General features: G+C 38.2%; 1 protein-coding gene across 1 annotated transcript in view; it reads right to left on the bottom strand.

Annotated features, from left to right (window-relative positions):
* Window positions 1-3,762: 3,762 nt before the first annotated feature.
* The window catches only part of gnaq (guanine nucleotide binding protein (G protein), q polypeptide), a 5,921-nt gene continuing 108 nt past the window's right edge, over window positions 3,763-9,575 (bottom strand). The window contains exons 1-7 of the mRNA XM_043239413.1: window positions 8,919-9,575; window positions 7,608-7,792; window positions 6,694-6,848; window positions 5,882-6,010; window positions 5,642-5,771; window positions 5,040-5,193; window positions 3,763-4,867 (exon numbers count right to left, since the gene is read on the bottom strand). The exon at window positions 8,919-9,575 is cut by the window's right edge and continues 108 nt beyond it. Of these exons, the coding sequence (XP_043095348.1) occupies window positions 4,677-4,867; window positions 5,040-5,193; window positions 5,642-5,771; window positions 5,882-6,010; window positions 6,694-6,848; window positions 7,608-7,792; window positions 8,919-9,054 (1,080 nt within the window). The 5' untranslated portion in view covers window positions 9,055-9,575 and the 3' untranslated portion in view covers window positions 3,763-4,676. The remainder of the gene's footprint in view (window positions 4,868-5,039; window positions 5,194-5,641; window positions 5,772-5,881; window positions 6,011-6,693; window positions 6,849-7,607; window positions 7,793-8,918) is intronic.

The raw sequence follows: 9,575 nt of genomic DNA, 5'->3' as shown, positions 1-9,575 counted from the left end.
GGAGAAGCCATTTACTCACCGTAAGTGATGGAAGATCTTTCTTACCAACTTTGTTTGAGGAGCTTGTAAAAAAACGAAACAAAGCAAATGAGCGCGAGGAAGAAATGATACGGAACGGAAAAAGAAAACAACAATAGACGTGTAAAGTGGGTGAGAATAAGAGTGATAAGTGATAATAAGAGTGTATTAGATTCACGATCAACAGTCAAACTTGTTAGCTTAGTTTGATAGATATTACCAGTAGTATGGAGATAATTAAGTTATATTTGATCTCTTTAAAGAACAGAGTTTCCCCGACACGGCTGCATCAACACTACTGGGGTTACTTAAAACACGCCTTCTTTCTTCACATTAACATTTGGGCTGTATTGTGCAAATATTACAACCTTGTGATGTAGATACGTGGGTGAACTTTTTCATGAGGCATTTTAGCCCATGTCTGGATCAGCTTTCTGTTTTAGATGGAACAAATGCTTTGGTGGGAAACTTTATACATGCACAAACAGCTACACACCACACTAAAGAAAAGGAAAAACAGAAATCGCATCATATGTCCCCTTTAAAAAGCTTTTTCTTTTATTGTGTTCACAGAATAAAGAATCTCGTACAGGTTTGGCATGCAAGTAATTTATTTAACCTGTAAGTTTGTTTTCTTCTTGTGGATCTTGGCCAACACTGGAGATCATGTTGCATACCAAGAACTTGTTGTAGCATTACAGCTTTTGCTCAAAATGCCACGGAACGAAACTGGTTTGTAGACTGGTTTTTTAGCATTTACATTTACATTTAGTCATTTAGCAGACGCTTTTATCCAGAGCGACGTACAAATGATTTATTTATATTATATTTAGCATAAATAAAAGATCATTTTAATAAAAGATCTAAGGTAGCAAAGGTTCCGGAAATCAACATCCTTGGATATCCAGGGACAAAATATATAATATGCTAAATGCATAAATAAAACATTTAAAACACTGTAATAGTCTATATATCAAACCTGCAGATTTTTTACAAATTGTTTTATATTACATAATGCATTTGTTTCATACGACCATATTTTGAAAAATAACAATGAAATATAAATGAATATAAATAAAATTATGAATAAATATTAAACATATACATTAGCAAACCTTCTTTTGATAAAAGAAGCATTCGTTTAGTTACGACATTACAACTAAAATAGCTTTAAATACAGCACAGTATTCCATGCTATCATGTGGAATATTCCCCCAGAATGAAAATATGAGGAACATAATGTATGTGCATGTGATTATGGCTTCTGATAGAAACTGACTGGTATAAAATGCTTACCAGGGACTTAATGACGTTGTTTGCCACAAATATGAAGGCAAACAAACCTGCTAAATATTTCTATCACCATAGTGGGGAAAATATACTATAAATACTTATAAAAAAAAATATACTGAAAGTAATGCAAAAATAATGATAGCTTTTGACTGTTATTGAGAGACATCTGTGGCCAAGAGGTTCTACATTATTCTACATTACAGGTTCTACATAAAATGACATCGGTTTCTGGGTTTTATAAAGCAGTAGATAGCAGTAGTTTTGTAATAAAAAAATGAAAATAAAAACAAAAAAATCTGCTGTGGCGTATATTTAAGAGTAAAAGGTGTCTTGCGTCACAGAAAACAGGAAGTATAAACAAAAACATGTTTTGATCTTAATTTGGTCCCACCTCATCTATATATAATATTTTTAAATTTCAGATTTAGATATTTTACAATTCATTGCTTCCTCATTTACTTTTAACTCACTACTTATTTGTTTTCCTTTTGTAAAAAATGCTTTGCTTGAAATCTTTCTTAAAAACAAACGCCACTTGGTTTGATATTTCGTTCACTGCAGCGACATTTATGCAATTTTATGTCGCATTAGTGTCCGAATACTACTTTAGCCCTCTGTACGAGTTTCATGATCTGAACAGCACATATGTGGACCACAAAATATATATATATATGTATACAGTAGGTAATGTGCTTAAATTCTTCATGAAACATGGTCTTTATTCAATGTCCTAATGATTTTTGACCTAAGAGAAACATTGGTCACAATGAGCCATACGATATATTGTTGGCTATTGCAACTTACGAATGGTTTTGTGCTCCAGGGTCATATATTATACAATTCTCTCTAAAATAGCAGTTTATGCTATATCGTTTTGCTGTTTTGAATGCAAAGGGTGGTCACACCAAATATTGACTGGATTTAGATTTTTTTGTTTGATTCAGAGTTTTAGGGAGGTGGGAAAAAACGCTGTAAACAAAGAATGCTTTCAAGAATGGAAGTGTTATAGATTTATTTTCATAAATGAACAAAATGCAGTGAATGAACAAAAGAGAAATCTAAATCAAATCAATATTTGGTGTGACCACCCTTTGCCAATTCTTCTAGGTTCACTTGCACACAGTTTTTGAAGGAACTCAGCTGGTAGGTTGTTCCAAACATCTTGGAGAACTAACCACAGATCTGTGGATGTAGGCTTTCTCACATCCCTCTCTTCGTCTCTTCATGTAATCCCAGACACACTCGATGATGTTGTGGACAGGGCTCTGTGGAGACCATGTCATCACTTCCAGTACTTCTTGTTCTTCTTTACGCTGAAGTTCTTAATGATTTTTGCTGTATGTTTGGGGTTGTTGTTCTGCTGTAAAATAAATTTGGAGTCAATCATACGCCTCCCTGATGGTATTGCATGATGGATAAGCGTCAGCCTGTATTTCTCAGCATTGAGAACACCAATCCTGACCAAATCTCCAACTACATTTGCAGAAATGCAGCCCCAAACATTCAAGGAACCTCCACCATGCTTCACTGTTGCCTGCAGACACTTGTTCGACAAACAAACTGCCTTTTGCTAGAGACAAATATATTTCAGTTCAGAGCACCTGCTGCCATTTTTCTACACCCCAGTTCCTACGTATCCGTGCATACTTGTTTCCTTGGCCTTGTTCCCACGTTGGAGGTATGTTTTTTTGGCTGCAGCTGTTCCATGAAGACCACTTCTGGCCAGACTTCTCCAGACAGTAGATGGGTATACCTGGGTCCCACTGGTTTCTGCCGGTTCTGAGCTGATGACACTGATGTAATCTTCTGATTTTGAAGGGTAATAAGCTTGATGTGTCTTTCATCTGCTGCACTAATCCTTCAACCTGAACTACGCCATAGCCTACCTGTGTATTGTTGCTGACCATGTCCATCCCTTTATGACCACAGTGTACCCATCTTCTGATGGCTACTTCCAGCAGGATAACACGCCACGTCTTAAAGCGTGAATCATCTCAGACTGGTTTCTTGATTAGTACAGTGAGTTCACTGTACTCAAATGGCCTTCACAGTCATCAGGTCTCAATCCAGCACGAGCACCTTTGGGATGTGGTGAAAGGAGATTCACATCTTGGATGTGCATTCGACAAATCTGCAGCAACTGCGTGATGCTATCATGTCAGCATGGACCAAAATCTCTAAGGAATCTATGCCACGAAGGATTAAGGCAGTTCTGAAGGCAAAGGGGGTCCAACCCGGTACTAGTAAGGTGTACCTAATAAAGTGGCCGGTGAGTGTATATCATAAAAATAATATTTTCCAGTGATAACCCTGTAGTATGGAAACCATGGCAGCGTCACCCCCCAAAAAAAACCTTTCAGGTCACAACAGACATTGGTCCTTTGCCCTTGGCTTGTCGCAAAAACATTTGTTTGACACAAATCATATCAAATGAAACTCTTTACAAATCTGTACTGTCTTTAAAAACAACTGCAAATGTTGACCAAAGCTTTATTACACCACACTAACCACAGTCAAGTCAGTACATCACCAGTAAGAGCGTCATTGCCTCACTGAGAACATCTGTTGTGTAATTTTATCACGGGAAAAAAAAAAAATCTAAACGTATGCAAGTATTACAGAAAATCTCTAAATGGCACATTTGTAGTTAAAGATAAGAATGCACAGGAATGGGATCTGTGGCACATCATCTTAATGGATCAGGTCATGAACGACAGGTGTACAACAATCTGCTCCAGGAAGAAATGTAAAACCAAACAAATGATACTGGTGAGGGCAACTTATTGCCTGTTGTATAGTTGTTATAAAACAATCCCATTTAAAGAACTTTGGCACTTTATGTAAATCTTAATGTAAACTAGCTGTCATCTATTTTTCAATGCATGTGCCTTAGAAATGACAAAAGACCCTTCCTTATCTAATAAGCTTGCTCTGACTCTTAAAAAAAATACCATGTTACAATACCATATAAGTACCTTCATTGCTTTCTAAAGACCTCACCACACAGAATAATTAATATGTCCAAGTTGGAGAAATCTACACAACATTTATATCTCAATGAACACAACTTAAAAACCAAAAAGAACCTGCTACAGAATAAACCTTAATATAAAGTTCAATGACAATGTTTTTCATTGAATTGGAGTAATAACATTCAAGTTGAACCCTGTGAAGTAGCTCCGATGAAGCGGTGAGCAGCTTGTGTTACTCGTGTGTCCAATTTCAGAGCAGAATTAGCGGACCGCTTGACCTGTTAAAGCAGATTTTAGTGGATCACAGCATTACGGCAGACTTTAGCTGCAGACTGACAAGTCTTTTAATTGAAAAAGATAATTGACAAAGATAAAACCACAACCGGTCGCCGTTCAGACCAGATTGTATTCCTTAAGCGTGAGCTGCAAGATGGTGTCCTTGACCGCGGCGAACACGAATCGGATGTTTTCTGTGTCCGTGGCGCAGGTGAAATGAGAGTAAATGATTTTTTCGGAGTCTGGATTCAGGTCGACAAACATCTTCAGGATGAATTCCCGCGTGGCTTGAGCGTCTCTCTGCGGCCCTTGGAGAGAAAAGTAGATTGATTTTGGTTAGCTTATGAGAGCTTTTACTTAAAATAACACAGAAGCTGAGGTATGAAGCATAACATAGCCACGCTTTAGCTGCTGCTACAGAAAGACCGTCAATCCAAAAAAACGCATCAAATCAAAATATTTCAAGGTTTTTGAACTTGCCATCATATTCGGGAAAGTAATCTACAAGGTGTGAAAACATTATTTTCTCCTCCAAAAGGTCTTTCTTGTTCAGAAAAAGAATAACCGATGAATTCTGGAACCAGGGGTATGTTATTATTGTCCTAAACAATGCCTTGCTTTCCTCCATGCGATTCTGTGTGGGGAAAAGAACACAACAGGGCAATTTCAGGGGTTATTTCAACAATAACATTCAATTCACTACTGAACACTAAAATAAATCATTTCATTTAAACACTGCTTGCCAATTTTAAGTTGAAAATAAGAAGATAAGTTCATTCTCCAATGCTTATATGACAGAAGACAATCAGACACTTTTATGGGGTCATAATACTATATAGTCTAATACTGATTCACTAGTTTTTTAAACAATAAATTGTATGATGCCATACGATTAAAACATTTCTCCCTAAGAATTCTGATTGTATAACCCCAAATAAATAAATATATGAATAAAATGTTCCTTTATAAAAATAAATATCTCTGTGCTAAAAGGCATTTGCATCAAGCCATCAAGCAAAATTCTGCAAACATCTAAAGCAGTTAGTAACACATTTGGCTCCCTCTGCTGGTAGTTCATCTACCTCATTGTCAGACTCCACCAGAACTTGATCATATTCACTGAGCGCTACCAGGAACATGATGGAGGTGACGTTTTCAAAGCAGTGGATCCACTTCCTCCTTTCTGATCGCTGTCCTCCGACATCTACCATCCTGATTGGAGGAGGACAAGTCAGCAGATCTGAACAACTGTACGAACTGAGCCTTTTGTATCAGTATAGTACTAGATGAACTAGAAGAGTAGCTATAAAGACCAGATTTACCTGAATATGACACTCTGTAGGTCAAAGGGGTATTCAATGATCCCTGTTGTGGGAACTCTGACCCTGAGCACGTCTTGCTGGGTGGGAACATAGCAAGGTTCGGCGATGCGATCCAGTGAATTTAGATAACTGTGGACAAACGGAGAACATTTCCGTTCTTAAGCATGTATATGTGGACAGTTTAAAAGACAACATCATAAAGAAACTTTACTGTACATGAGTGCTTTTGTGGCTCTAACTTAACTTCCAGTAACAGAATCAATAACAACAGCTAAGTCTATCTAAAGTGGATTTCTTTTTTGGGGGATAAAAAGCACAAGAAATGGAGGTTCTTATATTCCTAGATTGAAATATAAAATAATCTAAACATTTCACATGAACGCTCAGTAACTATTACCGATACTTACATAGGATTATGACATTTTAACATTTAGTTACATCGTTTGTCAGACTAACATTAAGAGGAAAAGAGATTTCACTTAAGTATTGACTTTGTAACAAATATTGACAAAGCAGTCCTATAGAGATACTAATGTTAAATAGAATATCACAGCTCAGCAATGTTTTAGTGAGAACTTGAGAGTTCAGACTTCTGACCGCAGTGTAGGACATTTTTGAGATATTTCCTAAAACTGTAGAAGACACATGTTAGATTATTTGACTTTTCGAATAATCAGAAAAGCAGAAGTCTTCAGGGAAAGCCACATTTGTTCTGCATGTAATCTCACTGCTTTTTGGGAGAAGCCACATTAGAGAGATCTCATTGTGTTTCCTCTTTCTTATGGAAGGTGATAGGTTCAGGATGCACTCACTATTTTGTGGAATCTGAGAGCTGGTATTCTCTCCTCCGGTCATAACACTCCTGAATTCCTGGGTCATTCCATAAACTTCTGATGGCATCCACGTAGGGGTTGACGAACAAAAACACCTTCTCTACATCAACTTCTCTCACAATGTTTGCATTGGCCTGCGAGGAGAAAAACGTGTTAAAAGCTAACTCTTCAGTCTATGTATTTCCAATGGAATTGGGATACTTTTATGTTTTTTTTCAGGCTAGTTTTGGCTTCCAATTGGGTGGCAGATCTAGCAACCCTGCGCCACTGAGACCCAATCAACGGTAAATGTCGAGTCACGTCCTAGCCCACTTACACGTAACCTGGTTACAACTTTATTGGCCCATTTTACTTAAAACTCAAATTTGTTAAAGTTCTCCATCTCACTACACCTGACCCAATAAGACGAAACTTGAATTGAGGCTGTGTTCCAAAATATTTCAACTACGCACAATGGAAAATAGGTTTGTCTTTGGGGGCATCTACAAATGGAAAAAAGATGGCACATTTCTGCGAGGCAGTAAAACGGTATAATTAATTTCATAGCTTGGAGGGGTAATTGTGTTTAAGCCTAGGCAACATGATTAGCTAAAGTGATCGTATCTCTCTCTCAGGGTATTCGACTCGATGTTTGACCTACTTCATGGCAAAGTTATCTGAGTGACACTTGCTGCGTCACATTGAGCAATGGCTCTTGCATACAACGCAAGTTTCGAACCCAACTCGCAACGTTCCCTTTATTCTCTGAATTAAAGAGGATGCAAAAAGATGCCACATTCTAACATCCATAGCGCTGATAGCATTCAATTGCATCCATTTCTTTACTGCTACGAGTTCAGAGAAGACCTGAAACCAAGATAAAGACATCAGATTAATAAGACAAATCACTGTACCTTATTATGTTCATATTTGTAGTGGATCTGGAGAGTATCCATTGCCCGTATCATGGCCTGCAACGACGTAAAGATGTTTTGGTAGACCAGCTTGGTAAAGCCTCTCCTGTCCTCTTCCGAGTAGCCTGAGCCGTGAATGATTCTCATCTGTTTAATAAAGGTGCTTTTCCCACTCTCTCCAGTTCCTGAAAGCAGAAGCATGTGAACAGTGAAAGGGTCAGAAGTGAAAAATCGAAACTAATTGGCTTGTTCGGAAGGCTCTTGAGCAGCAGTGATTCACAGATTCGCTCGAATCATTACCTCCAGAGAAGTCCAAGTCTAATTTGAGTCCAAAAAGTGAGGCTGATTACCCCTTGACAAACTGCTATGTTGGTCAGACTAGTTTTTAGACACAGTGGCTATGTTTATGCTACTGGCCCCAACCTCGACCAGGTAATGATGAGTTTAGACTAGTTAAAAAATAAAACAAAATCTGCCACGTTTCAATGGTTAGAGTTGAACTGAATTTTCCAACAGAGATGTTTTTATCCTTAATCCTTAAGAGAATTTACTTTTATATGATAACAATATTAATAATAGGCCTAATGCAGATGGCATCTAATTAATGGCATCTAAAAAAAAAAAAAAAAAAAAAAAGTCAATCATATTTTTTTTGCAAATGGTCTCAAACCAAATAAACAAAACCAAATTTAAAAAGCAATTTGTTGGTGAATTACACACACAAAACAAAATACGATATTATATTTACTATTATTTTACTTTTATGCCAAAAATCATTTGAATATGAAGTAAAGATCATGATCCATGGAGTTATTTTGTAAATTTCCTACCAATATATATATAACATTTTTAACATTCAAAGCCTAATATGCATTGCTAAGAACTTTTTTTTTTTCAGATCCCATCCAAACATGGTCCTGTCCTAACAAATACATCCATCAATGGAAAGCTTCAAAATTCAGTTTTCAGATGATACATAAATCTCAATTTCAAAATATTGACCCTTGTGGCTATTTTTATGGTCCCGGCTCACGTATAATAAAGGCAATCAATTTAGCACACAAAAACGTTAGACGTCCCTCACATCCCACCGCACCCGCAACACCTGTCCCACCTGTCGAGCTTTCAGAAAACCAGACGTGCTGAGACACCGGCGCGCGCGGTGTCTTTTAATGAACGGCACGAATAAATGCTTTTTTTTTTTTTTTTTTTTTTTTTTCCTCAGATGCCATACGTGCAAAAGTAAAACTATCTGGATTTGTACGCTTTGGCACTTGCACGAAAGTTTAGCAGCGTGAAAGCGCCTCGTACCCAGCAGAAGCAGCTTGAGCTCGCGCCGAGCGTCTTTCTTGTCGCGCCGGAGCTGCCGCTCGATCTCGTCGTTGATCCGTCGCGCTTCTTTCGCCTCCTCGCTGAGGCAGCACGCCATGATGGTGTCCAGCGTCATGATTCTCCGCGGCAATTTACGATTCGGAGCTGTTCATCAATTCCATTGAAAGAACATCATGCGGTCGTTTAGATAAAGCCAGGGAAAGAGTTTCTCGCCGCGCGCCGAGGAGAGGATCCAAACCATAAACCGTCCTGATATTTCTGAAAACGGCAGTCGAATGTTACAGCGAACGGTATTGAACATGTAACAGTGGCTGAAATCCCGTTTAACTGTTTTATACCACTCAAAAAAGCAACAGATCCTTTGGATTTAATAACTCCATTGCAGACCGTTTTTATATTTGACGCTCAATAATGAAAGTCCACACAACACAGTAGTTCCTCTTTAGACCGCACTGAAGTCTCCTGCACACGAACTTGTGCTTGGGAATATTTGCATGAGCGGTGTTGCCCCCGTGTTAAAGTCTCCACTCCGGGCGTGGTATCGATGCATATGGCCGACAGTTCCCTGGAAAACCGTTTCCCAACGCAAGTGAACGCTACGGAGCTCTCGGACCGCGGACAGTCGGGAGTCCACGC

This window comes from Puntigrus tetrazona, chromosome 5, assembly GCF_018831695.1.
Source record: "Puntigrus tetrazona isolate hp1 chromosome 5, ASM1883169v1, whole genome shotgun sequence".
Lineage (NCBI taxonomy): Eukaryota > Metazoa > Chordata > Actinopteri > Cypriniformes > Cyprinidae > Puntigrus > Puntigrus tetrazona.
Note: the sequence above shows the minus strand (reverse complement) of the source record. Positions and strands in the feature narration are given on the sequence as shown.